At 41.9% G+C, this 26709-nt stretch overlaps 1 protein-coding gene across 2 annotated transcripts in view; it reads left to right on the forward strand.

Annotated features, from left to right (window-relative positions):
* The window catches only part of LOC126187614 (transcription initiation factor TFIID subunit 1), a 230779-nt gene that overhangs the window by 169477 nt on the left and 34593 nt on the right, over positions 1 to 26709 (forward strand). Inside the window, exons 17-21 of one of the 2 annotated variants that reach the window (XM_049928806.1) lie at positions 1037 to 1205; positions 8179 to 8323; positions 8410 to 8981; positions 18950 to 19132; positions 19277 to 19528. In XM_049928806.1, the coding sequence (XP_049784763.1) occupies positions 1037 to 1205; positions 8179 to 8323; positions 8410 to 8981; positions 18950 to 19132; positions 19277 to 19528 (1321 nt within the window). The remainder of the gene's footprint in view (positions 1 to 1036; positions 1206 to 8178; positions 8324 to 8409; positions 8982 to 18949; positions 19133 to 19276; positions 19529 to 26709) is intronic. The other variant, XM_049928807.1, reaches the window with a different exon arrangement.

A 26709-nucleotide genomic window follows, 5' to 3' on the forward strand; every position in this document is an offset into this window, starting at 1 on the left:
TTATCGCAAAATATTGGAGATAGTGCCACAGACATGATACGTTAATTGGAGTGGCAATCATGCAACAGACATGATACGTGAATTGGAGTGGCAATCATTAAAAGAAAGTTGTTTTTCATTGCTGTGAGATCTTCTCATGAAATTTCTATCACCAGCTTTCTCCTCTGATTGTGAAAACATTCTGTTGGCACCCATGTACATAGGGAGAAATGGTCATCACAATAAAATAAGACAAATCAGGGCTCGCACAAAAAAATTTAAGTGCTCGTTTTTCCCGTGCGCTATTGGAGAGTGGAATGGTAGAGAGACAGCTTGAAGGTGATTCATTGAACCCTCTGCCAGGCACTTTATTGTGAATAGCAGAGTAATCACGTAGTTGTAGATGTAGATGTCAATGTTCTCTAGATATTTTTCCTTCTCTTCCTTTTCCTACTGTCAAATTCCAGTCTCCAATCACAAATTTTCAACTCCTTTAACTATCTGAATACTTTCTTGTACCTCATCGTATGTCTCACAATCTCTTCATCATCTGTGGAGTTAGGTGGCATATACAGTTCTACCACTGTGATGGGTGTTCGCTTCATGTCCACCTTGGCCATTCTATGTTCTCTATGCTTTTCATAGTACTTTATCCACATTCTTATTTTCTAACTCATTATTAGGCCTACTTATGCATTACACCTATTTGAGTTTATGTATATAATCCTGTACTCATCTGACCAGAATTCCTGCTATTCTTGCCATTGTACCTCACTAATTCCCACTGTGTCTAACTTCAACCTACCAACTTCTTAATTCTCTAGCTTACCCATCCAATTAAGTGATCTCATATTCCATGCTCGAGCCATAGAATGCCACTTTTGTTTTTCCTGATTACAATACCCACCTGAATAGTCACTGTCCACAGATCAGAAAGAGGGACTATTTTACCCAGAAGAGAAAGAGAATTGTGGAAAAAATGTCTTAACACTTTTGTTTTATTTATTTTTCTCTTAATTGACTCTACATTAAGTTCCTGGTATATGTATTTTCACAGGTACAAGGAAGAGTGTCAGCGAATATTTGAGTTGCAGAATAGAGTATTATCATCAAATGAAGTCCTTTCGACAGATGAAGGTGAAAGCTCTGATGAAGATAGTTCAGATATTGAAGAAATGGGCAAAAATATTGAAAACATGCTGTCCAATAAAAAGACAAGTACACAAGTAAGTATATAAGGGAATGTAATAGTGGCAATACTTGTATTTCAAACTGAAGGTAGGACAAATTTTGAGTCAGAAAAACATATGGAAGCTTCTGAAGCGTAACTTGTGTGACTTGTAGATTCTGTAACATTACAGTCTTCTCTTACCTTTCAATTGATTGATTTCACTTTCCAAAAAAAAGTATCAAGAGGGATGTCTTAACTGTACTAATTGTTAATTCACCTTTGGGATATACTGTGATATGATGTTTTCCAATTGTCTATGTATCTTTTTTCCATCTTGTCTCATTCAGAGTCAATTGTGAAATTGAAACTTCCTGGCAAATTAAAACTGTGTGCCGGACTGAGACTTGAACTCGGGACCTTTACCTTTCGCGGGCAAGTGCTCTGCCAACTGAGCTACCTAAGCACGACAAATGCCCCATCCTCACAGCTTTACTTCTACCAGTACCTCGTCTCCTACCTTCCAAAGCTGTGAGGATGGGGCGTGAGTCGTGCTTGGGTAGCTCAGTCGGTAGAGCACTTGCCTGCGAAAGGCAAAGGTCCCGAGTTCGAGTCTCGGTCCGGCACACAGTTTTAATCTGCCAGGGAGTTTCATATCAGTGCACACTCTGCTGCAGAGTGAAAATCTCATTCTGAAATTGTGAAATTGTTAATGTGAATAATAGGTTCTTGTTTCAGAATTCCTTTACTTCCTGTGACTTATCTTGATGGCATGATGTTGCTGTCAGTTAGACCACCATTTTGGTTTCATGATGTGATATTAGTTTCATAACAAGGAGTTTCCATGAGTATTTGTTAATTCTTGCATCCTAATCAAAATTATTTTGGTTATTTTAATATACCATGTTAATATTACTCTAGTTCTTACCATGTGAACTTGATTTCCCAATGTTGGTACATGATGTCCCTATGTTGTTTAGAACTCCTGTGTTGGAGGTGATGGTACCTTTTTGCATCAGCATAGATGTAGGATAGAAACTGGTAAGAAAAAGTAATTCGTATGGACTCCTTACCATCCTTTCCCCATCATTCTAGGAGGGTGCTTTCCACAAACGTACATACTGTAAACTAGAGCTACTTGAGCACAAAATTTTATTTTTTCCTGCTTTTTTAAAAATATTTGGCAGAAATAATAAGTTCTTTTCACATTAGATAAGTTTTTCCAAAACTACAGAGTATTTGCAAGGAAACAACTTGTTAAGTACATGTTTTTCAAGTAGTAATTTGCTTTGAAGTTAATTTACTTTGGGTCCATGTTGCACGTACAGTTGGGTAAATTGAACATAACCCTTTTTCCTAGTGATTCAGTAACAATTTGTACTGTGTTGAATGAGGAGGACTGAAATTTTGTGTTAGAAGAATATCTTCGAGTTACAAAAAAAAGAAAAAAAAATGCAAATGTAGTTAGCTTTAAAAAATGTGTTAAGCAGGGTAAAAAAAACAATGTGAATAATGCATGTATTTGTGGGAAATGTGTGAGCAAAAATCTACAAGGCATTGCTAGCACATGCTTTTATTTGAAACAAGGAATGTTGTCATAAAAACATTGAAAAAGTTTCCAAGAATTGGGAATAATTGCAAGCATTTATATATTGTGCTTCAAAATGACTGTAAAAGACGTCTCTTCAGGTTTTGTTGATTTTATTTTTCTAACAATGTCTTCCCATTTGTAGAGCAGAATATCCATTTAAGTTGGCCATTTCATGGCTTTGTTGGTGGCTCCGTGTGTCCGATCAGAGAAACTTCCTCTTTTGTTTGAAGGACCATTCTTGGGTAAATTTGTCATTTTGTTTCACACAAACAAAGTTTCCTACATCCAGACTTGATTTGTCTATATCAGGGTTGGCCAGGACTTCTGCTTGCTTGCAGAGCTCTCGTATATGTGCGGATCACTGTTGCACTTACTCCTCTACCATGCCACGCTGTCTGAGTGTGAAGATGAGAAAGGAGTGGTGAAGGAGGATGGGGGAGCAATGAGGACGACGCCACGTACTCTCGCAAGGAACTTGAATGGCGCTTGCATGTGGCTTGGTTTCATATTGTTCCTCTAGAACACTGATCACAAAGAAAACACATTTTCATTATTATGTAATTATTTTTTGTGCTGAATCCACAATAAAAATTTATATCTGGTACAAACTGTCAGCATATGGACAGACACAGACAATTTTGTAGATTTTTGTCACTCAAGTTGCCACGTAACCGTGACTTATTAGTTTCATTAACAAAACAGTCTTTTGCATAGGTATGTTGATTGAAATATTGTATCACATTTGAAACCTCATTATGGAGACATGTGGAAACTCTTCCTTAGAAAAAGCAACTTAGATCTTGTGGACAGTTCTAAAATAAAATAATTTGTATTTTAAATGGAAATTACATTGCAGTTTGATCGGTTCCTTGCAGGCACACCCTGTGGCTTAAAAACGTACTTCACAATAATATTAACATCTCCATGCTCTTCATTCAGTTCATCAAAAACTCTTGCAACTGATGGTGTAATAATGTGTGCAACTTCAGAAAAGTTAGCATTTGTACCACTAATTTTCATCACGTGTTCTATGTGTTTATATAGCACAAAGTGCTTCTTGATATACAAAACAATGAATCCCATACAGATCTTCTTTCAATCTTTTTATTTTTTATTCTCTTGTCATCATGTAAATACTTAATTTCTTTCTGAAAGGTGTTGTAATGTCATTCCATAGCAAATGTGTGGTACTTGTTGATTATGCAAATGTATAATAGATTTTGAGAATTGTCTTCCCTCCCTTAATTCCTGCATTAATTTTTAAAAGCTGGTGATGATAAATTGCTAGACTCCCTCTTTTTGCACAAACAGTAACTGGACCTGTGAACTTCATTTATACAATGAACAAATAGCAAAGGATATATGGCACAGACACCACAATTCTGCTGAACTAAAGAAAGTCATGACAATAGAAAAATGCTACAGCAAATGCTGGAAGAAATGATATGTCACATTGCACCGAGCAGTTCTGGGAAGGACCAAGCAAAGCCAAGAAAAAGCAAGTAGTTCAGAGACAGGTCATGCCTCGAACTACACACAACATACAGCACTTATGTGCATGCACGCAGATTTGCACCCCATGGTCAACCCTGGTCTAGATGGTCTTCTTTTAAGGCAAGGTGGCTTGCTTTTATTTTTACAGATTTTTATCTTTGTTGTGTTTTCAGTGAGAAACAATGGTTCTACAGAACTTAATGACGTGTCCTATATATTCTTCATCACTGCTGCACAAGGTGATGTCACTATTTTTAGCTAAGTGCAGGCTAAAGGAGTCGCCGCCATCTAGTTTCATTCAACATTGTTTTCTGTCTTTTTCTTTCAATCTTGTTTTTTCACTCCAGAAATCTTAGTTCTGCTTACTTTTAAACCTTTATGCCTTAGAGCCAGAAGAACTGATATTAATCTCAGGCTCATATAGATCAGTCACACAAACATTCTTTATCAGCAGGAACCATTTAATAAACTACATTTTACAAAATGCAATGTTATATTACAAGTGAATGCATGTTAAAATCATATTTGAAGGTTAGGAAATGATCCAGAGTTGCTGAAATCCAAATCCCACAGGACAATCAATGGACTGTACACTTTCGAAGGCAGAACAGAGCATCTGGTGGCCAGTATATGAACCAACAGATCTGTCCACACCAGCAACACTGTTTCTGCAAAGTGAAAATCATAGTCCTACCACTCTTATGAGTAGCTGTTGGCTCTGACAGCAGAGTGAAACTTTTTTTCCTGTTGGGCTCAAGATCACCCCAGGGCTCAAGTTGTCCTAGTTTCCAGTATTACATTTTTACTTGAGTATAAATGGTTTGCACCATGTGTTTGGCTGCACTTCATTTTTGTGTATTGGTTATGAAGAAGAAGAAGAAGAAGAAGAAGAAGAAGAAGCTGTCAACCTCATTGTACCAGTGAGCTTCATTTGCTGAACAGTATGAGACTCGTCTGTGCAATAGGCCTTGCATCTACATCATTACTCTGCAACGATATTATTAAAAAGGATAGATTGCTACTTAACATATAGAGGAGACACCGAGTAACAGACAGGCACAAAGAAAAGACTGTTATACCTGTTAGGTTTCAGCCAAAAGGCCTTCTTCCAGAGTAGAATACACATACACATTCACACAAGTACGACTTGCACACCCTTGACCACTGTCTCTGGACACTGTGGCCAGATTGCGAACTGCACCTGTGTTGGACATGCCCCAGCAGTCTGGAGTGGGTGCTGGAAGAAAGGAGGAGGCCTGGGGTGGGTAGTGGGAGGGATAACAGGATAGAGGGGGGCAGTAGCTGACAGGGTCTGCTGCCCAACAAACCTATGCAATATCCTTGTCCACCCATTTTCCACCCCTGCTTCCAACCCCTTGCCTCATGACTCATATCCGTGCAAAAAATCTAAATGCAAGAACTGTCCCACACATCCTCCCACTGCCACCTACTCCAGTCTGATCATAGGTATCTCCTATCCCATCAAAGGCAGGGCTACCTGTGAAAGCAGTCATGTGATCTACTAACTAACTTGCAATTACTGTGCTCCTGTTGCTGAAAATGCTGCTCAACAAAATCTGCTTCACTTCAGTAACTGCTGCACAGCCTAGAAATCTGGATCCTTCCTACTAACACCAGCTTTTAAAATTGTGCACATAGGAACTCCCTGCAATATATTCTATGTTCCCATAACCCGACGGGCCTAAACCTTTGTAGTTCCTGTCCTCCACCTAACTATGCCCTTGCCTGCTCCCACACCAGCACTACTCAACCTTCTATTTACCAATACACCAACTACTCTGTTTTCCCCTTGTCCCCAACTCTCCTGAGTGCAGTTAGCAGACCTACCCTTTCCCCACCATGTCCCTGCGTGCTCTCACAAGCAGCACTATACCTTCCTCCATCCCTACCCAGCTACCCTCCCCACCCACCCCATGCCTCCTCCTTACCCCCACAATCCACATCAGATGATGGAAAAGACAGTGTACCCATGAAACGGTATGTTAAGAACACAGTGAAAGTCATACTCAGCAAGCAGAGATTGCTTTTGAAATAAGAATAATCAGTGAAACTGACAGTGAATCAGAGAGTAGAATAATGGATTTTGAAGAACTATATCTGAGATCACAGTCACTGGAAAAGCATAGACAAGGGAACTCCCTTGAAGCTACCATTAGAAGAAAACATGATACTATTTACAAGATTCCTACATACTTACTGTACATCATGCCACGAATCTACCATCCATTCTCATAAAGCCACTTTGTGAAGAGGAGAACTGAAGTAGTCAGAAAAAAACTGTATTTTTGTTAGAATATGAAAGATCTTTGCACTTAACCTACTTTGTATTATCCTATCATGATTTAAAATACATAAACTGACAGACATAAGCGAATTCCCCCTATTAAGGTGTCACTATACGTGGACCAAATAGTACATATTCATCAGCCTTTAATCTAAATGATCAGTGTATAGGTGAAGTGGAGACTGGCTTGCATATCAGATTCCATGCAACCAAAGAGCATGCCACTTGCCCAACTTCATGCAAAATGTGGTAAAATTCAGTTATCCTTTGCTTTTAGGTGCCTCACTTCTCGTAAGAGCATGCAGCTAAAAAAATACTAAAATCTTTTTTTCTGTTTTTTAAAAAAAGTTAGGTGTACTTCTCCAGTTGCGTATATCGGAGTATGAGGTAAATAGAATATAGGTCAATATCATTGAAATTTGCAATTTTCTGAGCCACTTTGTCCACAGGGTGAACCAGAACTCCACCAACAAAATTTCAGAAGTTGTTCAGAGTTATTTTCTAAGTATTTTGATATAAGGGATCTATGGTCTCTGGGTGGCTAATACAGAATAATTGAATTTCATTTGGTTTATTACACCCACTTAACTTTATGTCTGTATTGCGCTGAAAATGTCTGCACAACAGTGCAAATGTTGATGGTACACGTTTTGTGTCTTGTTTGGAAACAAACATGTGCCATTCACTCATAGTTGCTGTTAACACTAATGCCCACTTTACTCTTTGCCCTCAAGCTTACATTCATTACTGCTCGTTTCCGTCTGTGGTTTGTTTCCCAGCAGTGTTAGTTGTAAGTTAACAGTGATACAAAACTGTATGAATAGGTATACTAGTGGAAGAGTTGTCTGAATGTACCTCGTGCATGGATTCACTGGATGCTGCGTAAGAGCTGCACAATGATGCTGTCCTGAGCTGTTTCCGCAGTGACTGCATTGGCAACCACATCGAAGTACTGATGGTTGTTGCAGTGCTCTGTTTTGCATTTTTACATTTTGATGATTGCATAGTACAAGCTTCTTCACTGTTGTGATAGTATTTTCACAGAAAAAATTTTTATTGTGATAACAGACTGAATAAATCATAATTACACTATTATTCTGTAATGAATTACTGGAGCACGGGTCCCTTATACCGAAATACTCACAAAATATCAGTGGACAGCATCTGCAATTTTGTCGATGGAGTTCTGTTTCACTCTGTATACAATACCAAACAATTTTCTGCTGTATCTTTTACCAGTAAATTTTTACATAATTCTGTGTTCTGCACATTTGTTCCCCTTCTGGCCTCCACATGTGTTCTATTGCTTCTGCTAGAGGACTGTTAAATTCAGGATCTCATCATACAATTTTTGTAATATTCTCTCTCTGGGTGCAAGTGAAACTCTGAGATGTCTTCCAAAAGATCTCCTATCTTTTGATATTTCTTACACAAATTTTGTAGCAAGCAGTTTGTAAATGGGATTGATTGGGATTGTCCCTCATCTCAGGTTCTACGTTTGATGGCCTTGAGGAAACTTTCACTAAAGATTTTATTTAGTTTGTGCTCACCTCCCACAAAAATTCATCAACCAGTCAAACAATAACAGATTATTTGGTCTTTTGTTCTACAGCACACATTAATGGCATTTCATCTTTTCAGCTTTCCTTGGAAAAAGAGGAGCAGGAGCGACAAGAGCTGAGGAAGATGATTATGGGTGACGGAGATCCAGAACAGCGTAAAGGAAAAGACAAGAAAAAAGATGATGAAGACAATCAGTCACTTAGCGGCTATGGTTCCCAGACAGGTAAACATTCAATATGTAAACATAGTGCAGCTTCTAGAGGCTGTGTAAATTTCTGCTGTACTTTAAAAGACATGTTCTTTATTTAGGTCGTGTGTTGAAAATCTACCGTACATTCAGAAATGCTGAAGGCAAGGAATACACACGGGTAGAAATAGTGCGAAAGCCAGCTGTTATTGACACCTATCTAAAGATAAGAACAACAAAAGATGAAGCATTCATCAGACAGTTTGCAACTCTGGACGAGCATCAAAAGGAAGAAATGAAACGGGAAAAACGTCGCATCCAGGAACAGTTGAGGCGAATAAAACGCAATCAGGAACGTGAACGACTTCTAGGATTCCGTCATGGTTCAACTCCTTTGGGTAACCTCAGTGGAGGAGGAAGTACATTAGGAATGACACTGAATGGCACGAGCAGTCCCGGTCCGAGCGCTGCCAGTGGAATGGGTGGAGGCGGCGACACACCGGGCAGCAGCTCGACAGCAAGTGCGGGAACCCCCTCTGGACCACCCTCGGTGCCCCCGCCAGTTATACCCACCACAGCACACACCCCACCCATCCCCACACAGATCCCTAGTCCCAATGTCAACTCTACACCTAAGAGGAAGAGAGCTAAACTGAAGCCAGATCTGAAGTTGAAGTGTGGTGCTTGTGGAAATGTAAGTAAAATCTCTCAACATTCATGCTCATTATCTTATGTGGCATTTACAAAATGTTTAGAAGTAAAGTAAAATGGTGCACATTATACAGGAAATCTATCAGAGGAAAACTGATATTTGCCACTCTCTTATTGGATACAGAGTGGAGCAGATTTATATCACAGTCTTTCCTGTAGCTATGTAACTGTGTTACTGTCATGCAGAAATATACTCTATTATCCCACTCTCTCCATATTCTGTGATACTCAAATTCATCTTTCCAGTCTGCAGGTTCATGTTCATACACTGTATCTAATTATTTATTTAGAATGTGGCACAATGCATGGTACTTTCATACATTGCATCTAATGTACATTCTGTCTGAAGAGGTGCTGGAGCGTGACAAGGAGGCACTAGACCAGCTCTGTCACATGGGCAAGCAACAGCAGCTACCAGTGGTGAACTGTCTCTCTAGACATTGTTTCACTATGCACTTGGACACCAGTGACAAACCGTCTCCCTCAATATTGTTTCGCCACCAACAACCACCTCCAAAAACACCATGGAATAACAAACTAACAACTGGTATTCAAGTCCACAGCATTGAACAGAACCAAAAACGATAAACATAACAAGAATCCTTGAATTGACATAAACCTCTGAGTACATATCATGGTGTGTAAAACCCATGGCATCTGATGCATAAGAATAGATAAAGTAAATACACATTGTGTAACAACTTCAAGAAACTCAGTACTATATGCATAAAAATACAGAATTGAACTGTTAATTATGAAAAAATGATCTAATCAAAACAAACATGCTGTGTCCATATAGAACAGTGACGGGCCTCAGTCATATCTGGTGGTGGGGAAGGCCAGGCATTTGTGGAGTTTGCGTAGAACTTCCAAAAACCGAGGGCCTGGCAGAACATGTGATACGATCGATGGTGCTAGAGCGAATTGTGAGACTGGTGGCTGATCTGGCAACATCAGTTGCAGCAGACGCAGCAGCACTAGCTACAGGGGTGGTAGCAGGAAGAAAACCAGCTTTGACAGGACCAGTGTTGCACACACTGACAAGGCAGCTGGCATTTGGCGTTGATGGGGCTGGCACCACGGGAGGGCTGGCCATAACAGGGCCGGCAGCAAGTTCAGACAGTCCGATGATGCTGCAGACAGACCTTGTAACAACTTGATGGCTGGTGAGGACAGGGCCACCGATGGAAGGACTGACAACTGGTTCATTGTCTTCACAGACAGATGTGGCAACGACAGGAAGGCTGGCTGGGACAGGCTGGTGACGGCAGAACAGACGAGATGGCTGACAGTGGCGTCGATAGGGCAGCCGAGGGCCGCTGTCACATGGCTGGCGATGGACAAACGAACAACAAGACCAACATTGACGCTCGTGATGATGTCTGGAGGGCTGGCCATAACAGGGCTGCCACCAACGGACGTGACGCTGAGAGCAAAGCCGGCCATAATATACTGAACTGACACCAGTGATGTCACAGGCAAGACCTGGGGCGAGAGCAACAAGATTGCTGCTGTGGAACTCTGTGAACACAAAACTGAGTGCCACATGGTACAACAAAATTGCACACAACTTGAGTGAAGGTGGCTCAACGGGCTTCACACAAGACTTCTAGACACCCTGTTTGGACACTGTGCATGAACATGCTCATTCGAACACTTTGCAGAAGACTGTTGTCCAGGAGCCCATAACAAAGTGAGCATTTTGCTGCAACTGGAAACGACTGTCATTGTAACAAAAATGTGAAACTAACTGTTCCACCAATAAGTGGTAGCCTATGTCCTCTGAACGAGAGTCTGGGAAAAATTGACAGCACAAATGAAAGATTTCTGCGCCTACACTTGCCAGAAAGTGAGAACTGCACTGAAAATTTGGTTTGCCATAGGCTATGATGTGCAACTGCAATTGTTGACAGTACATGGCCCAATCCTCCTTCTGGCCCTAAGCACCCGAAACTTCGGTGCAGAAATGAGAGCGGTGTCCCGAGACTTGGCTGTCGCAGACGAAACCTGAGGGAGCTGTGTTATGCCCTGCAGGAGTTTCTGAATTTGCTGCTCTGCCAACAGAATAACACGATAATGATGGAAGCTGAAGAAATGAATTAAAATTTGTGCCACAGCCGGGACTTGAACCTGGGTCGCCTTGCTTACTAGGCAGGAATGCTAGCCATTACACTAGTGCAGCACTATAGCTAACAGTGGTATTCTGCCGTCCACCGAACCTGCACAGTATACTCATCTATCCTTACACAACCCCTGCTCCAAATCCCTTACCTCATGGCTCATACCCCTGTAATAGATCTAGATGCAAGACCTGTTCCATAAATCCTCTCACCACCACCTACTCCAGTCTGGTCACTAACATCACCTATCCCATCAAAGGCAGGGCTACCTGTGAAACCAGTCATGTAGTCTACAAGCTAATCTGCAACCACTGTGCTGCATTCTACATAGGCATGACAGTCAACAAGCTGTCTGTCCGCATGGATGGACGCGAACAAATTGTGGCCAAGAAGCAAGTGGACCACCATGTTGCTGAACATGCTGCCAAACATGATATCCTTCTTTTCAATGACTGTTTCTCAGCCTGTGACATATGGATCCTTCACATCAACACCAGCTTTTCTGAATTACACAGGTGGGAATTTTCCCTGCCGTACGTCCTACATTCCTGTAACCCTCCTGGCCTCAGCCTTCATTAGCCACTGTCATCACCCATCCAGCCTCTTCCCTGTTCCCATTCTAGCATTACGCAGGCATCATTCCATCACCACACCCAGTCTTTTTTTTTTTTTTCCTTTCCGCTCCTCTCTCCTCCTCCCCTCACCATGTCTCCTCTTCCCTCCATAACCTGCAGCACATCACTGTCCACATCCCCACCATACTATCCACCTCCTCCCCGCCCGGCCTCCTCCTTACCCCCACCCATTTGCCACTCCCATCAAGCACTGGTGCTGCTGCTCGCAGTTGGTTTCAGTTGCCTGAGACTGCAGTTCTGCGTGTGAGTGGCATTTGCATGAGAGAGAGAGAGAGAGAGAGAGAGAGAGAGAGAGAGTGTGTGTGTGTGTGTGTGTGTGTGTGTGTGTGTGTGTGTGTGTGTGTGTGCGCGCATGTGTGTGTCTGTTGTTGATAAAGGCCAATGGTCGAAAGCTTTAATTTTGAAAGTCTTTTTGTCGTGCCTATCTATGATGCAGCATCCCCCTATATGGTGAGTAGCAACTTTCCTTCTCATAATACATTAAACTTCGGTGTTCGTCTTTTATATGACTAGTTGTTTTTGATAGCTTTGGCATTCCCTTTGCTAGTTTATTAGAGAGTGTAATAACTCAAAGCCCATCCAGCACTATGTGAAACAAGCTTTGAGGTGCAAAATTATTTTCATTCCAAGATTATGTTCCACATAATTAACTTTTATAATAATTACTGTAAATGGATTGTTGATTACAAGTGTGTAAATAATGCAGTGCTTTAGAATTACCTAAGAGGGCAACAGCTTCATCATCTACTTGAACCATATACACTGACTGGCACGAAAAATGCAGCATGTAATAAACAATGTGTAATTATGTAATTACTCAAAGTGTAGCACTTTATCCCATATTTTTAGATTGGATATGTTGTTGGTGTTGCTTTGTGAGTAGACAATGAAGTGTCAATTTTTTATTGCACTTGCCTTAATTGTTTCTCTCACACAACCTTAAAAACACATCGCTAGGTTGCTTGGTGAAAGATGACTGCAGCATGCATTGTGTTACAGAAGTATTGGGAACTACCGTATTTACTCGAATCTAAGCCGCACTCGAATCTAAGCTGCACCAGAAAAATGAGACTCGAAATAAAGGAAAAAAAATTCACCAATCTAAGCCGCACCGGAAATTTGAGACTCGAAATTCAAGGGGAGAGTAAAGTTTTAGGCCGCACCTCCAAATCAAAACAAAGTTGGTCCATTGTAATATGAGACACAATTTAGGTCGAGTGAATGACGATACAGCTACAGTAGTTTGCTTCGAGTCGTAAGCTTAGCAGTTAAGCTTTACCAGGTAGCCATTGCTATGCGTCAGGTGCTCCGTCCGTATTTATACGGGTACCCTTCCTTTTTCACGTGCTTCGTCTGGTTTGAATCGATTGCTTATTTTGCTTTGATCTGATAAGTGCTGTTTTCTTTGTTATAGGTGTTTACGTCACTCTAAGCTGAAAATGCATTACTGTACTGTGTGACGCATTGTTTGTCGCATTCTGATAGTGCGTGTTTACGGCCTGTCACGGCTCGCGGCATGGCTTGCTTTTGTGAGCGCTACCGCCGCTTACAATTAAAAAAAAAGAGAGAGTAATCGTCTCATTAGCGAAACAATGGCAAGAGACTGCTATTTGTTGTTACTTACACTGCTGCTTTCTTTGATAATGATCAACAAGAACCAAATAATAGACTGCGTATGATGGAACATGTTCGGAACGAGAGTTAGGCGAAAATGTTTCTCAGTTTGAAAATCTTTGCGGCCGCTTCTTTAGTACATCAAATTCTGCACAGAAATTAGAGTCATCTTAGAATTAAAAATCTAGTCAGTTGCCGTGCTTCATTTATGACTGTATCACTATTAGGCATAAGAATAATATGAATATAAACATGACACGATACGTATATTCTTCCACGTTTGCTGTTGTCTCACTCTAGTTTTGTAGTTTATTAGGCAGACAGAATTTAAATGAGATAGCAGCAAACACGAAAGAATACATGGCAAAATGTTGATATTCGTATTATTCTTATGGTGAAGAGAATACTGCATGGGATTCACATTTCATCAGGTTCCTATTAGCAACCATCTCTTCTCACAGGTAGGAAAAAATTGTCGGATTTTCGTAGTACACTGAAATTCTGCTACATTCGAAGATGAACAATACGGAATTTGTATTTACTTCGTTGGATAATGTATGAAAATGAAAATGCTGTGGTCGAAACTTGGGGCGGAGAAAAAAAGCTTGTCTTCCACCTTTTTTTTTTTTTTTTTTTTTTTTTTTTTACTGACGCGGAGGTTTTGGCGCCAGTATTTATCTTTGTGCCTACAAAGCATGCCTGTGTAACACTACATATATTCGACGGCAGAAGTTAGTTGTGGCGGCACCTACCAACATTTTTCAGAACTTCCACTTGCTTTGCACTCGATTCTAAGCCGCAGGCGGCTTTTTGGATTACAAAAACCGGAAAAAAAGTGCGGCTTAGATTCGAGTAAATACGGTATACCTTCCACGATATCCAGAAACCGTAAGAAGGTACAGGGAAACTGGAGGCTGCACAAGGAAACCAGGATCAGGCCCAAGAAGAGCAACATTGGCAAGAGATGAGCACTTCTTACATCTTCAAGCTCTCCGCAACTATCACACCGTCATTGTCGAACACAAAATTGACTCCCCCAAGTTTGAGGCATCAGTGTTAGTGAGAGAACCATCCAAAGAAGACTGGAAGAAACCACTCTTCAATCCAGAAGACCTGCTACAGGCCCAAAACTCACCAGAGAGCATTGCACGGCTTGACTGCATTTCCCAAGGGAATATCGTGGCTGGAGAGTACAGTAATAGGAACAAGGGTTATTCACCAATGAGTCGCAATCTGGCCTGCAGCGATCTGACGGTAGAGAGAGAGTTTGGAGAAGGCCTGAGGCAAGGCACACCTGTTGCATGTTCTCATCCTGGATGCCTTTTCAGGACAGTTCTCTGATTGTATGGGCATAAATCAGTGTGACTGCAAGGATGGAGTTGTTGGGTTGTTTGGGGGAAGAGACCAAACAGTGAGGTCATCGGTCTCATCGGATTAGGGAAGGAAGTCGGCCGTGCCCTTTTAAACGAACCATCCCGGCATTTGCCTGGAACGATTTAGTGAAATCGTGGAAAACCTAAATCAGGATGGCCGGACGTGGGATTGAACCGTCGTCCTCCCGAATGCGAGTCCAGTGTGCGTTCCACTGCACCACCTCGCTCGGTAGAACTGCAGGGATGGATTTGGTCTTTGTGGCGCATGAAAGCCTTACAGGACATCAGTAAGTGGAAGGAAACCTGTTGAAGCATGTTGTGCCTTTTGTTCCATTTATTGGTAATTGTTTTACACTAGTGCATGATAACGCATGTTCACATGTTGTGGGAACTGTGCACGGGTTCTTGGATGAAGCAGAGATTCGTGCTATGGCTTAGCCTGCTCAAAACCCTGATTTGGATTGTATTGGGCATGTATGAGACTACCTGAGGAAATGGGCCCATTGGTACTATTCAAAACCGTACAGGACCTACAGGAGGCCTAACTGAAAGAATGTGAGATGATTCCTAATTGCAAATTTTATCAGGAGAATGCCTGGAATGTTGGATTGCGATGTTTGGTACAGGAGAGGTAACACACACACACTTGAGGATGCAAAGAGGGGCCTGTGAAGTGTAGAAAACCAAAACAAAGATCCAGAACCTTCATGGGCTTTTTCTCAATTTACTTGAACTGTGAATTTGTTTGTATTACTTCTACATCTCTGGCTTCATTTGTTTACAATCGCCATTGCGTTTTCTTGCCAGCCAATGTAGCTTCATTTATACGTCAGTCTATGTGAGATGAACTCTTTATAATGTATTTACTTTGTTGCTGTTTTATGATTTACATGTTAATATGTGGTACACTTCTACATCTACATCTACATTTATACTCCGCAAGCCACCCAACGGTGTGTGGCGGAGGGCACTTTACGTGCCACTGTCATTACCTCCCTTTCCTGTTCCAATCGCGTATGGCTTGCGGGAAGAACGACTGTCTGAAAGCCTCTGTGCGCGCTCTAATCTCTCTAATTTTACATTCGTGATCTCCTCGGGAGGTATAAGTAGGGGGAAGCAATATATTCGATACCTCATCCAGAAACGCACCCTCTCGAAACCTGGCGAGCAAGCTACACCGCGATGCAGAGCGCCTCTCTTGCAGAGTCTGCCACTTGAATTTGTTAAACATCTCCGTAACGCTATCACGGTTACCAAATAACCCTGTGACGAAACGCGCCGCTCTTCTTTGGATCTTCTCTATCTTCTCCGTCAACCCGATCTGGTACGGATCCCACACTGATGAGCAATACTCAAGTATAGGTCGAACGAGTGTTTTGTAAGCCACCTCCTTTGTTGATGGACTACATTTTCTAAGGACTCTCCCAATGAATCTCAACCTGGTACCCGCCTTACCAACAATTAACTTTATATGATCATTCCACTTCAAATCGTTCCGCACGCATACTCCCAGATATTTTACAGAAGTAACTGCTACCAGTGTTTGTTCCGCTATCATATAATCATACAATAAAGGATCCTTCTTTCTATGTATTCTCAATACATTACATTTGTCTATGTTAAAGGTCAGTTGCCACTCCCTGCACCAAGTGCCTATCCGCTGCAGATCTTCCTGCATTTCGCTACAATTTTCTAATGCTGCAACTTCTCTGTATACTACAGCATCATCCGCGAAAAGCCGCATGGAACTTCTGACACTATCTACTAGGTCATTTATATACAGGGTGTTTCAAAAATGACCGGTATATTTGAAACGGCAATAAAAACTAAACGAGCAGCGATAGAAATACACCGTTTGTTGCGATATGCTTGGGACAACAGTACATTTTCAGGCAGACAAACTTTCGAAATTACAGTAGTTACAATTTTCAACAACAGATGGCGCTGCGGTCTGGGAAACTCTATAGTACGATATTTTCCACATATCCACTATGCGTAGCAATAATATGGCGTAGTCTCTGAATGAAATTACCCGAAACCTTTGACAACGTGTCTGGCGGAATGGCTTCACATGCAGATGAGATGTACTGCTTCAGCTGTTCAATTGTTTCTGGATTCTGGCGGTACACCTGGTCTTTCAAGTGTCCCCACAGAAAGAAGTCACAGGGGTTCATGTCTGGCGAATAGGGAGGCCAATCCACGCCGCCTCCTGTATGTTTCGGATAGCCCAAAGCAATCACACGATCATCGAAATATTCATTCAGGAAATTAAAGACGTCGGCCGTGCGATGTGGCCGGGCACCATCTTGCATAAACCACGAGGTGTTCGCAGTGTCGTCTAAGGCAGTTTGTACCGCCACAAATTCACGAAGAATGTCCAGATAGCGTGATGCAGTAATCGTTTCGGATCTGAAAAATGGGCCAATGATTCCTTTGGAAGAAATGGCGGCCCAGACCAGTACTTTTTGAGGATGCGGGGACGATGGGATTGCAACATGGGGCTTTTCGGTTCCCCATATGCGCCAGTTCTGTTTATTGACGAAGCCGTCCAGGTAAAAATAAGCTTCGTCAGTAAACCAAATGCTGCCCACATGCATATCGCCGTCATCAATCTTGTGCACTATATCGTTAGCGAATGTCTCTCGTGCAGCAATGGTAGCGGCGCTGAGGGGTTGCCGCGTTTGAATTTTGTATGGATAGAGGTGTAAACTCTGGCGCATGAGACGATACGTGGACGTTGGCGTCATTTGGACTGCAGCTGCAACACGGCGAACGGAAACCTGAGGCCGCTGTTGGATCACCTGCTGCACTAGCTGCGCGTTGCCCTCTGTGGTTGCCGTACGCGGTCGCCCTACCTTTCCAGCACGTTCATCCGTCACGTTCCCAGTCCGTTGAAATTTTTCAAACAGATCCTTTATTGTATCGCTTTTCGGTCCTTTGGTTACATTAAACTTCCGTTGAAAACTTCGTCTTGTTGCAACAACACTGTGTTCTAGGCGGTGGAATTCCAACACCAGAAAAATCCTCTGTTCTAAGGAATAAACCATGTTCTCTACAGCACACTTGCACGTTGTGAACAGCACACGCTTACAGCAGAAAGACGACGTACAGAATGGCGCACCTACAGACTGCGTTGTCTTCTATATCTTTCACATCACTTGCAGCGCCATCTGTTGTTGAAAATTGTAACTACTGTAATTTCGAAAGTTTGTCCGCCTGAAAATGTACTGTTGTCCCAAGCATATTGCAACAAACGGTGTATTTCTATCGCTGCTCGTTTAGTTTTTATTGCCATTTCAAATATACCGGTCATTTTTGAAACACCCTGTATATTGTGAAAAGCAATGGTCCCATAACACTCCCCTGTGGCAAGCCAGAGGTTACTTTAACGTCTGTAGACGTCTCTTGATTGTTGTGCAGTGCCCCAAACATTCATAAATCAACATCTTAACGTATTTCACGTATTTCTACTCATGAATGTGTTATGGCATGATTTTGTGGGTTAACACATCACTTAGAAAGGATTGATTGAACAAAATTGATCTGTGAGAATACTTTGTGGTGCTCATTCACAGAATGTTAGACATATCTTCAAGGAGTTAGGTGTTTTAAACCTCTTCACAGTGTGTGCATCCACTAATGAAGTTCATCATGAATAATCCACAACTTGAGAAGAATGATAATGTCCCCAACTACAGTGCTAGTAATAAGTAACAAAAATCATTTTGTTTTTCATCTAGGGGTGTCAGCAGGTCAGATATGCAGCCACAAAAATCTTTAATCACTTTCCCAGCAACACAGAATGTGTGACAGGCAGCAAAGTAAATTTTAAATCTAGCCTAAAATCATTTCTTTCATGCAACTCCTATTTCAGTGACAAATTTTCATTAAAGACTATTAGCATGTTTTGCTTAAAAAGAATCCTTTAAAGTTTAGTGTGTCACTAGTTACATGAGTAGTATTAAAGCTTAATGGGTCCATTCTTACTAAATTTAAGTCAGTGTGCTACAATGTAAAAGATCAGAATGTAACAATACTCTCCAAAAAACATCTATATGCAGCCAGTAAAAAGACTATTTTTGTATTATTTCAACAAAAATGATCTACAGAACATGTTACTAATGAACTAACTTAGAATAGTTTAGTGTATATATTGCCGTACTTTCTGTGTTATGGCAGTGACTACACAATATTAAATATTTTTGACAGGTCGGTCACATGCGTACAAATAAAGCGTGCCCACTTTACCAACCATCAGCACCAGCTCCTCCAGTTAATGTAGCAATGACAGAGGAACAGGAGGAAGAGATTGAAAAGCAACTGAATGCAGATGATGAAGACTTGGTTAATGTTGATGGAACTAAGGTGAAACTATCTAGCAAGTTACTTAAGGTACGTTACTTCAGTTATCACTGAATAATTAATGTTATATAGTTCTCACTATGTAGTATCGATACCACAATTAGTGTGGTGAAGATGGAAATTGCTGTCAGATATGATTAGTAAATAACATTGTTCACTTTAAAAAATTATAAGGTGTTGCAGCATGCTGAAGAAATGAAGAGGAGAACATTACTACTAAAAGTTCCAAAAGATGCTGTCAGTTCTCGCAAACGCAGGCGCGCAGTGAATGAAATGCATTGTGATTATCTGAAACGTCAGCAGAAGCCAGCCAATCGCCGTCGCACGGATCCCGTTGTAGTACTTTCTACCATTTTGGAAACCATATTGAATGAAATGAGGGACCTGCCAGATGTGCAGCCATTTCTGTTTCCAGTCAATGCAAAGGTTGGTAGAATACAACTATGAATAACTATGCAAATTGACAAATGGTGTTTACAGGTGACATATCTAGGATAATTTAAAATATTTATCTTAATTTCACTGTTGATTTCTCTAGGTGTTTTGCTGTTTGTGAGTGTGTGTCAAACAAGCAGTAGTCCACCTAGCTCTTGTGTTAAGTACTGAAGTCTTTCTTTTGTAGACTATTGTCATCTCAAAATACTGGTGTGGAATATGCCTTTCAGGCATTCACACCCGCAGTTGTCATACAAGCAATATCTTTTTGTAATAGTAAGTATCTGAGATGAGTCTTGGTGTCAATTTGAATGATAATTCTTATTGCTGTGCAGAAGTCACAACTGAACTAATAAGGGTCATATATGGAGCTACATAAGGTATTCATTCACTGATGATGCTCTGTAGGTATCCCCACCTCATGGTCAAGGGTAATGATTTAGTGTTCTAATTCCGGAAAAAAAAAAGAAAAAATTGTTTCATATTCTGAATTTATTGTAAAGAAGAAAAAAGATGTTGGTGTATAGATTTTAATCTGTGGGTTGGGCACAGCTATACTGGTGAAATTGCAAAGCTCTAAAGAGTATGAAATGAGGGCGAAGGGGTAGAGATCAGAAACAGATCAGTAAAAACCTAATGTTATGGGTTGCATTCCTTGCAAATCAAGATGCTGCTGTTCAATCATTGCTAATGGGCTTCCTTCATTCCCACTGTAGTTCCACAAGTATGACGAGTCTGGAAACTGTGGCATTGAGGTCATGTCATACCCATCAATGAGTTCTCTTTTACTGAAGCAGACGGGAGTGTAAGGCTAGCCATAATTTATTGTTAGTACAAAAGATGAGTACACAATCATGCTTCTGTGAAGTAGCATTGACAAGGTGAAATGACCGATTGTCAGTATTGGATGGCCTTTAACAAAGCTGTTTTTTGTGAGACTGCTGTTTTGTGGGACTGTTAAGGGTGTAAGATGAAAATTAATTGATACGCTGTACACAGTTACAACTGGATTCCATTAGAGAGGAGTTATGTCTGGAATAAGTTTCATGCTATGGTCCAGAGAAAAAAAAAAAAAAAAAAAAAATACAAATTTCATTCAGTGCAAATAAAATTGTTGTATTCTTGTGTGAATTTTAAAATTATCTCTGAAAATTGACTGTTCAAACAAATTGCCGGCTTGCAGCCGATCGTCGTTAAATACCTCGCACGTTATTTCAACTGGGCACCTGTCAGTCATCTTCAGGTGAGCCGTCGCAGACTGGCGAAGACGCCCTTTGTTCCGCTGTAACTATTCTGCGTATGCATCGAAAACTTGATAGGTGGACCACACTGCCCGCTGCCAGCGCCCTTGCTGGTCGAATAGTGGAACTCTGTCGCCCCCTGCGGTGGTGCGTATACCGTATTTACACAAATCTAAGCCACACTTTTTTTTTTCTGGTTTTTGCAATCCAAAAAACCGCCTGCGGCTTAGAATTGAGTGCAAAGTAAGCAGAAGTTATGAAAAATCTTGGTAGGTACCGCCACAACTAACTTCTGCCGTCGAATATATGTAGCGCTACACAGGCATGCTTTGCACTCACAAAGATAAATACTACTCCTCGCCAGAAGATGGGTAGTGTGACACTTCCCGAAATGTCACGAGATACCAACACTACCACACGGCTGGAGACCCGAGAAACCTTCAGCGAGATAAATACTGGCGCCAAAACCTCTGCGTCAGTAAATAAATTAAAAGAAAAGGTAGAAGAATGTAAACATTATATCATGTATTCTTTCGTGTTTCCTGCTATCTCATTTAAATCCTGTCTGCCTAATAAACTACAAAACTAGAGTGAGACAACAGCAAACGCGGAAGAATATACATATCATGTCATGTTTATATTTGTTTTATTCTTATGCTGAATAGTGATACAGTCAGAAATGAAACATGGCAACTGACTAGATTTTTAAATCTAAGATGACTCTAATTGCTGTGCAGAATGTAATGTACTAAAGAGATGTTTGCAAAGATTTTCAAATGAAGAAAAATTTTCGCTAAACTCTTGTTCAGAACATCATCGATCGTACACAGTCTATTATTTGGTTCTTGTTGATCATTATCAAAGAAAGCAGCAGTGTAAGTAACAAGAAATAGCAGTCTCTTGCCATTGTTTCGCTTATGAGACAATTCCTCTCTTTTTTAAAATTTTTTTTATTTTTAGCCACGGTAGCGCACACAAAAGCAAGCTATGCCACGAGCGACAACAGGTCGTAAACAGTCATTATCAGAATGCGACAAACAGTGCATGACACAGTACAATAATGCATTTTCAGCTTAGAGTGACATAAACACCTATAACAAAGAGAACGGCACTTATCAGATCAAAGCAAAATAAGCAATTGATTCAAACCATACGAAGGACATGAAAAAGGAAGGGAACCCGTATAAATACGGACGGAGCGCCTTTCACACAGCAATGACTACTTGGTAAAGCTTAACTGTTAAGCTTATGACTCGAACCAAACTACTGCAGTCCATTTGACCTAAATTGTGTCTCATCTTACAATGGACCAACTTTGTTTCAATTTGGAGGTGCGGTCTAAAACTTTTATCCCCCTTGAATTTTGAGTCTCAAATTTCATGTGCGGCTTAGATTTGAGAAAATTTTTTTTCCTTGATTTCGAGTCTCATTTTTCAGTTGCAGCTTAGATATGAGTAAATACGGTAAAGATAAGATGTGTGGTCTACTAAGTGACTCTAGCTATAGGAGGATTGATTACGATCCTACAGGACATGTGCAACGGAAAACTTCAGCACTTCCTCCTCCTTACCGCAAGAGACCATCCAGAGGTTAAGACCACGTGGTTGTGTACCACCAAGACTGTATGGCCTTTGAAGGGTACGTAAAGAGGGTCTTCCTCTGCATCCAATAGTGAGCAACATTGGAGCTCTTACATATGATTTAGCAAAACATCTCACTTCTTTCCTGAGACCTTTCGTGGGCAAGTGCTCACATCACATACGAAACTCAGCTGATTTTATCAATAGACTTGTGGCTCTTTGTCTTAGCAGTGTAGTCCTTCTTGTAAGTTTTGATGTGGTCTCACGTTTTACAAAAGCTCCTCTTGCAGATTCTTTGACACTGATTGGTAACATGTTTCCTGTTGATATCACTGCTTTGTTTAGGCATGCTCTTTCCTCAACCTATTTTATGTTTAATCGAGAATATTTTGAACAAACTGATGGTGTCGTCATGGGTAGCCCCCTGTCTCCCTTGGTGGCCAACCTTTTTATGGAGGATTTTGAGGAGAGAGCGCTTGAATCAGCTGCCCTGAAACCAACAGTTTTTTGGAGGTATGTAGATGATACTTCCATCGTGTGGCCTCATGGAGAAGACAAATTAATGGAGTTTCTACATCACCTCAACATTCATAGCAACATCCAGTTCAACATGGAAATAGAGAAAGATGGTTGTTTGTCTTTCTTGGATATCCTGGTTCAAAAGAAAAATGATGGTTCTATAGGGCATCCAGTTTATTGGTAGCCCACTCATACTGATTTGTTCCTGCAAGTATCGAGTTGCCATCACCCGTCGCAAATCCTGAGTGTGCTTAAAACACTTGTTCACAGAGCTCATACTGTCTCAGATCTAGATAGCTTACCTCAAGAACTCGCCCATCTAAAGATAGTATTCAGTGAAAATGGGTATTCTATCCGGCAGATTAACAGGGCACTAACAGTTAAAACTAAGAAGCAGGAAGTGGATAAAGAGGAGAACATGCCGGAACAATCTTTAGCTTTTCTTCCTTTCGTTGGCAACACTTCGTTTAAAATAGCAAGAATCCTTCAAAAATTTCAGGTAGAAGTGGTTTTCCGCCCACCTTTGAAGATTGCAGACTTAGTGGGATCAGTAAAGGATAATCTGTTACTACAAAAGGCTGGAATTTACAAGATACCATGCCAATATGGTATGGCTTACATAGGTCAAACCACACGCACCGTGACAGAACACTGCACTGAACATCAACGTTACACCTGCCTTTTGCAGTCAAGCAAGTCCGCTATTGCTGAACATGGTATTTCCACTGGACATTCTATGGAGTATAAGAAAACAATGATTTTGTCCACAACAACATCTTTCTGAGACTCCATTATTAAAGAATCCATAGAAATATGCCCAGCAGAAAATTTATTGAACTGTGACAGTGGCTACCAGTTGGACAGCGCATGGACTCCCATCATCTCCATTATTTGCTCAAATCAAAGATGATAGAGTGCGCCGACGGCCGCGACAAACAGCAACGCAGAAGGCGACTGAGTTCCGCTATTCCACCAGCGCAGGCACTGCCAGTGGGCAGTGTGGTCCGTCTATCAAGTTTTCGACACATGTGCAGAATAGTTACAGCGCGCTATATATTGCAGAACGGAGGACATTTTTGCCAGTCCGCGACAGCTCACCTGAAGATGACTGGCAGGTGCCCAGTTGAAATATTGTGCGAGGTATTGAACAACGACCGGCTGCAAGCCCAAAATTTGTTTGAACTGTTGTATTCTTGTGAATATATGCTTTCCCGGCGTATACAGCTGGCGAAGAGTTCTCGGGCTTCCAGCCAGGTGGCGGTGTCTTCAAACTGAGACGTTTTGATGAGTGACATACTCGTCATCTTCTGGCGAAGTGCCGAGACTTTGCGGATGCTGATCCCTTTATACCTGCGGCGTGCCCCCCACCACTTGGCCGTGGGAGGCTGGGTCCAGAGGAGCTGGCGGGCGGGGTGGAGGGGGAAACGGGTGCGCCGTTCGTGTCTCCGTCAGAGCATTCCGGTCGCGTCTCGTGAGCTGGACAGTTCTTGGTGCGTTTCTGGCGTATTGCGGCAAATGCTGGATTCCAGGCCGCGCTCAGTTGATAGCCTTCATCCTTGTTCACAAGATTCTCGTGGACCCGTATTTCTATTGATTCTTTAATGACGCTATCCCAATAGCTACCGGCTCGGCACAGCAACCTGGTGTTTTCGAAATCAAAGGTGTGATTTTCTTTGATGCTATGTTCAGCTATAGCAGATTTCTCTATCTGTCCAAGTCGGACATGCCTGATGTGTTCCTCGCACCTTTTAGAGATGCAGCGCTGTGTTTGTCCAATGTAACGCACACCACATTTGCAGGCAATGCTGTATACACCAGGTGTGTTGTGTTTGAGTGGGTCTTTAGCTGAGCCCAGCAGCTCTTTCGTCTTTGGCAGTGGTCGGAAGACGGTATTTATGTTTGATTTTCTTAGTAGCCTCCCGATTTTGGCTGATATGGGTCCCAAATATGGAAGAAAGGCGAGTCTCTTGTTAACTTCCTCTTCCTCTTCCTGATATTTGTCAGCCTGTCTCCTCTTGAAGGCCCTGCCAATCTGTGTTTCACTGTACCCGTTTTTCCGAAATACCTCTCTTAGGTGGTGCAATTCGTCTGAGAGGCTTTCTTTGTCACAAATGACGCGCGCCCTATGTACCAAGGTGGTCAGTACTGACTGGTGTTGCGCCGGATGGTGGCAGCTGGTTGCATGGAGGTACAGGTCTGTGTGCATCTTCTTTCTATAAACTGAATGGCCTAGCGTGCCATCCGCTTTCTTCCTGATCAGTATGTCCAGGAATGGAATACAGCCATTCTCTTCCACTTCCATCGTGAAGGTGATATTCTCATGTATGCCGTTTAGGTGGTCCATAAACTCCTCCAGTGCCTGCCTGCCATGCTGCCAAATCACGAAAGTGTCATCCACATAGCGGAAGAAGTGCCTGGGTTTACGGTGAGCAGTTTGTAGTGCCACCTCCTCAAAGTGTTCCAAATAAAGATTCGCGATCCTTGGAGCAAGGGGAGATCCCATGGCCGCTCCATCCACTTGCTCATAATGCTCTCCATTGCACTTGAAGTAGGTGGTCGTAAGTGCACATTCAAAGAGCTTCACTGTTTCAGGCTCGAAGTGCTGATTAAGGAGTGCCAAGGCGTCTTGTAGAGGTACTTTCGTGAACAGGGAGGTGACGTTGAAGCTCACGAGTAGGTCATAACTCTGTATTCGGATGTCCTTCAGTATTCTTACGAAATCCACGGAGTTTTTCACGTGATGACTGCAGTGTCCCACCAGTGGTTTTAATAGTGTTGCCAGGTATTTGGCCAGTCCATAACTGTGCGAGTCGATAGTGTCTAGAATCGGCCGTAGAGGCACCCCATCTTTGTGAATCTTGGGCAATCCATACAGGCGCGGTGTCGTTGGCGCTCTGGGATAGGGCCGTTTCTGCACTGCCTCTGGTAGATCTGAGTCCTTCAGTAGTGCCACGGTTTTCCTGGTCATCGTCGATGTAGGGTCCTTGTTAAGTTTCCTGTAGGCTGTGTCTTGCAGCAGAGAGCAGATTTTCTGTTGGTAGTCGACTGTGCGAGTCAGCACCGTCGCATTTCCCTTGTCTGCTGGGAGGCCCATGATGTCAGCATCATCCCTCAGTGCGCGGATAGCCTCTCGCTCCGGCGCAGTAATGTTGGCTTTAGGGAGTCGTGACTTGTCGATGATCCTGCATGTCTCCCTTCAGATCTGCTCAGCTTCCTCCTTGGGTGGGCCCCGAATTACTTCCTCTACGCTACCGTGGACCATACCGAAACGGGACATCATCAGCAGCAGAGCGAGAGGCTATCCGCTCACTGAGGGATGATGCTGACATCATGGTCCTTGTTGGTTGTTGTGGTGGTTCCATTTCTGGTTACTGTTTTGGCTACACAGTTTGACAGTGGCCCTTTGCGTAAGTAGAGAGTTGGTTAATGTTCATATCAACATAGAATTGTGAGCAACAGCTGCAGCACTGTTGGGAAATGATGTGGCTGCTTTTACACATGATCCTACTATTGATCAGTTAATAAATGCCCTTGATTTAAATGTTTTAGGAGATTGTATGTGGTGTTTGTGTTTTAGGAGATTGTATGTGGTGATTGAGTAGATAATTTATTCTCAAAAAGAATGTCTCACAGGGGACAGGATTGAGAGCCAAAGAGGCACGGGGTAAAATACAATATTTTGTAGGTGAGATGTGGAGCACCAATGGAAAAATTCAAAAGCACCATTTTCAGTATGCCTAAGACAAGTATGTTCTGAGCAAGGTCTTAAGGACTGGGAAAGACTACTGTGGTTTAATAGCTGTGTTAGAAAACTGCTCTGTAAACAAAGAGA

Source organism: Schistocerca cancellata, chromosome 5, assembly GCF_023864275.1.
Source record: "Schistocerca cancellata isolate TAMUIC-IGC-003103 chromosome 5, iqSchCanc2.1, whole genome shotgun sequence".
Taxonomy (NCBI): domain Eukaryota; kingdom Metazoa; phylum Arthropoda; class Insecta; order Orthoptera; family Acrididae; genus Schistocerca; species Schistocerca cancellata.